This window comes from Nematolebias whitei, chromosome 1 (genome assembly GCF_014905685.2).
Source record: "Nematolebias whitei isolate Nwh7 chromosome 1, NemWhi1, whole genome shotgun sequence".
NCBI lineage: Eukaryota > Metazoa > Chordata > Actinopteri > Cyprinodontiformes > Rivulidae > Nematolebias > Nematolebias whitei.
In genome coordinates, this window is record NC_056498.1 from 11,026,984 (window position 1) to 11,030,224 (window position 3,241).

General features: G+C 39.3%; 1 protein-coding gene across 1 annotated transcript in view; it reads right to left on the reverse strand.

Annotated features, from left to right (window-relative positions):
* Window positions 1-265: 265 nt before the first annotated feature.
* The window catches only part of alpk1 (alpha-kinase 1), a 28,991-nt gene continuing 26,015 nt past the window's right edge, over window positions 266-3,241 (reverse strand). The window contains exons 12-13 of the mRNA XM_037681814.1: window positions 563-749; window positions 266-462 (exon numbers count right to left, since the gene is read on the reverse strand). Coding sequence (XP_037537742.1) covers window positions 266-462; window positions 563-749 — 384 coding nt within the window. The remainder of the gene's footprint in view (window positions 463-562; window positions 750-3,241) is intronic.

Below are 3,241 nucleotides of genomic sequence, written 5' to 3' on the forward strand. Positions count from 1 at the left end.
GGTACTGAAAGGTGATTTTAGGTTAAAGTTCATAAAAAGAGAGTCATCTTCACACTACAGATACATACAGATTAACAAACAGTAAAAAAAACAAAACAGAAAGTTGTCACACTTTATTTTGTAAGCCAAAAGCAGAAACTTGTACCAAAATTATACAAAACTTTTGTCCGTTATTTTCCAAAAACTGAACATATCAGTAATATTTCCTCTCATGGACTTTATAATTCTATAACTGGACACACTCATTATCAAAAGCTCAACATGTCTAAAGAAGAACATGTTTGGCTACTGGAGGCAATTTGAGCAGCTGGCAAATTGCATTGCACTCTGGTCCATGTTGCTGCTCCAGAAACATGGTGATCCCACGTTCAGCAAAATTCCCCAGACCTTTTGGGGTCCTGGTGGAGTGGATTTGTGGGTCAGTGAGGTAAGTCAGACCTTTCCCATTGGCTGTTACCCATCCTGTTGAGAAAAAAGACTCAAATCAAACATAAAGCAGAAACATATCAGCAATCATTAAAATATTCAGTTATCAGAGACAAACCTGCATTCACACCCATACCTTGCAAGTCTACAACAACTTCCCGACCCCCAGAGAACATGTAGGTAAAGTGTCCAAAGGCAAGGCCATAATCTGTAGCCTGAAAAGTCTTGTTCTTCTCTCTGGTGTTGTTGGTCAGTTTGACAAACTTTCCGAGCATATACGGCTCCACTGTCAGGCATCCCACAATCTCATCTCCATTTAAAATCTGATCACCAAGACAGAAAACAAGGAAGACATTCTGAATGTTGGTTGACAAGAAGTTCTTCGATCATTCAGAAGAATGGTGCTTGTGCGATGTAAAAATCTTTTTACTGTAAAAGCTGTGATTCTCGAGTTACAGTAGTCCCTCGCTACTTCACGGTTTGACTTTCACAGACTCGCTCTTTTGCAGTTTTTCAACGTAAGATTGTACGTGACACATGATAGTTACCTTTAATATTACTCACATGACTGCGATGGCACAGGATAAAAAGTTAACCAAAAAAAAACAAACTTCAGACAGGTGCCACCATTTTGTAGTTTTCTTTCAATAAGCCTATACTGTAATGTAAGTCAAAAGAACTACATGGCCCAGAAGCCAACAGTGTTTCTGGCCGCTGCTTTCTGCTGAAATGGAGGGACAGTTTTGCAACTCAAAATCAGAAGTAACGATCTATCTATTAAGCTCACAGAACTGGTAGGAAAGTCGCAAATATTCCTGAAGCCTCCTGAAGCTCAATTATCCATGCGCCCAGCTACCTGGATGGGGCGGTGGACGTCATGTTGCAGGGTAGGTCTGCCGAACCGGCACCAAGCTGATGGTCTGCAGAGCTGGTGAGTACCCATATAAAATGTTGCAGCACTGTACAGTACATATACGTATGTTGTTAAAATTATGTAGGTTTAAGAGTTTAGAACATTGTTAAGAACACTGCAACAGTGTGGGAAGGGTTTATAAAGCCTTAAAATATGTATTAATTATAGTACATGTGGGTGTATTGAACCGTTTCGGTACAGCATGTTCGGTTCGGTCCATGTGCGTATCATTTCGGTAAATTTTTCACTCATTAAATTTATTAACGAGAGATTATGCGCCGTGGAACTAAAGTTCCTAATAGTGTTTCAGCACGGCGCTATTAATTGTTGCATAGCCTTGAAGCACGCATAGCATTAGCAGCCTAGCAGGAGGCCCTTTCATCTCATTGCGGTCTCCTGTTTGGGAACATTATGGCTTTCTTGTTAAAACTCAACAATAGGAAAAGACAAGTGGACTAATCCAAAGCTGTGTCAACATTGTTTCATGAAGTTTGGATCTGCAGCAGGCAACACGTCTAACTTGTTAACGCACTTGAAACAACATCATCCGAATGTGAACATCTCTTCTAGCAGCTTGGTGCAAAGTCCGATAGCAGCAGCATTTAAACAACCTTTATCAGGTAACTCAGATCGGTCCAAAACAATAACACAAGCTGTAGGAGTTTTTAAAGCTCTGGATCTACGTCCATATTCTGTTGTTGATGCGCCGACTTTAAGCATATGATTAAAGTTCTTGAGCCCCGCTGCCTACAACATCCCATCACATCAACACTTCAGCCAAAAAGTTGTAGCAGCACTTTTGTTGATGTGTTCATGCGTGCACATCTGCTCACAGACTCATGTTCATGTTTGTGCTGATGTTCAATGTTTTATGTTATGAGTGCTTAGTGTATATTTAGTTGATGTTTTTCTTAGTTCATATCTTAGATGTTATTACTGTTTTTCTTAGACATTTTATTGTTGGATGTAACTGGGACCCCATGTACATAATTTCGCTCCACCACATGTACCACATGAGGTGCGAATGACAATAAAGAAACTCTGACTCTGACTCTGACTTATGAAAAAGCTAAAACTGATCGTCAACAAGCCCGACCCCAGATTTAAAGCCCTGCCCTGATGATGATGATGAGCGAGAGATTCAACCACCACATAACAGAAATGATGACTGTGCAAGAAGAAGTAATGTTATTGTATTATTGTGATCTAATTATTTTTTTTAATTTAAAATTATAATCTTGTTAAGTCAGTTTTTTACCTCTTTGAGTTTGCAGTCTGAGGATGTCACAGAAGGCTGAGCAGCTGAGTTTTCTTACTCTTCAGGAAATTTATTTATTTATTTTTTTATACAAACGTATTTTTTACTTGGCATATTTTCAAAACAAACATTTGTAAGTCTTTATTTTGGCCTTTTTTGTTCCGAAAATTAACCGAACCGATCCCTCCTTGAAACTGAACCAAACTGAAATGTGATTTTAGTGTACCGTTACACCCCTAGTATAAATACTAAAATAAATATAGTGTTCCTACTTGGTGTTTTTTCACCTATCACGATGGTGTCTGGAACATAACCCCTGCAATAATTGAGTGACTACTGTATATGTGTGTTCTGTTAGATTAGGGTCAATGAAGACTACCAGTAATTATGTTTTAAAGTACAATGCAACAGTACAGCAAACTGGTTTTATAAACATAATTTTGTGATGATTTAAAGTTATTTCAGTTGTGACTTTGCAAACAGCTCCTTCACTTCTACATATGGGGTGTGACGTCATGCCAGAGATCCGTTCGTGCAGGGCCGCTAGATTTCTATTAAGCAAGGCTAGAGGCAGCTGCAAAGACAGGCTGTAATGGAGAAAACACCCCCCACCCACACTGAACAAACGAAAACACCCCCCACCC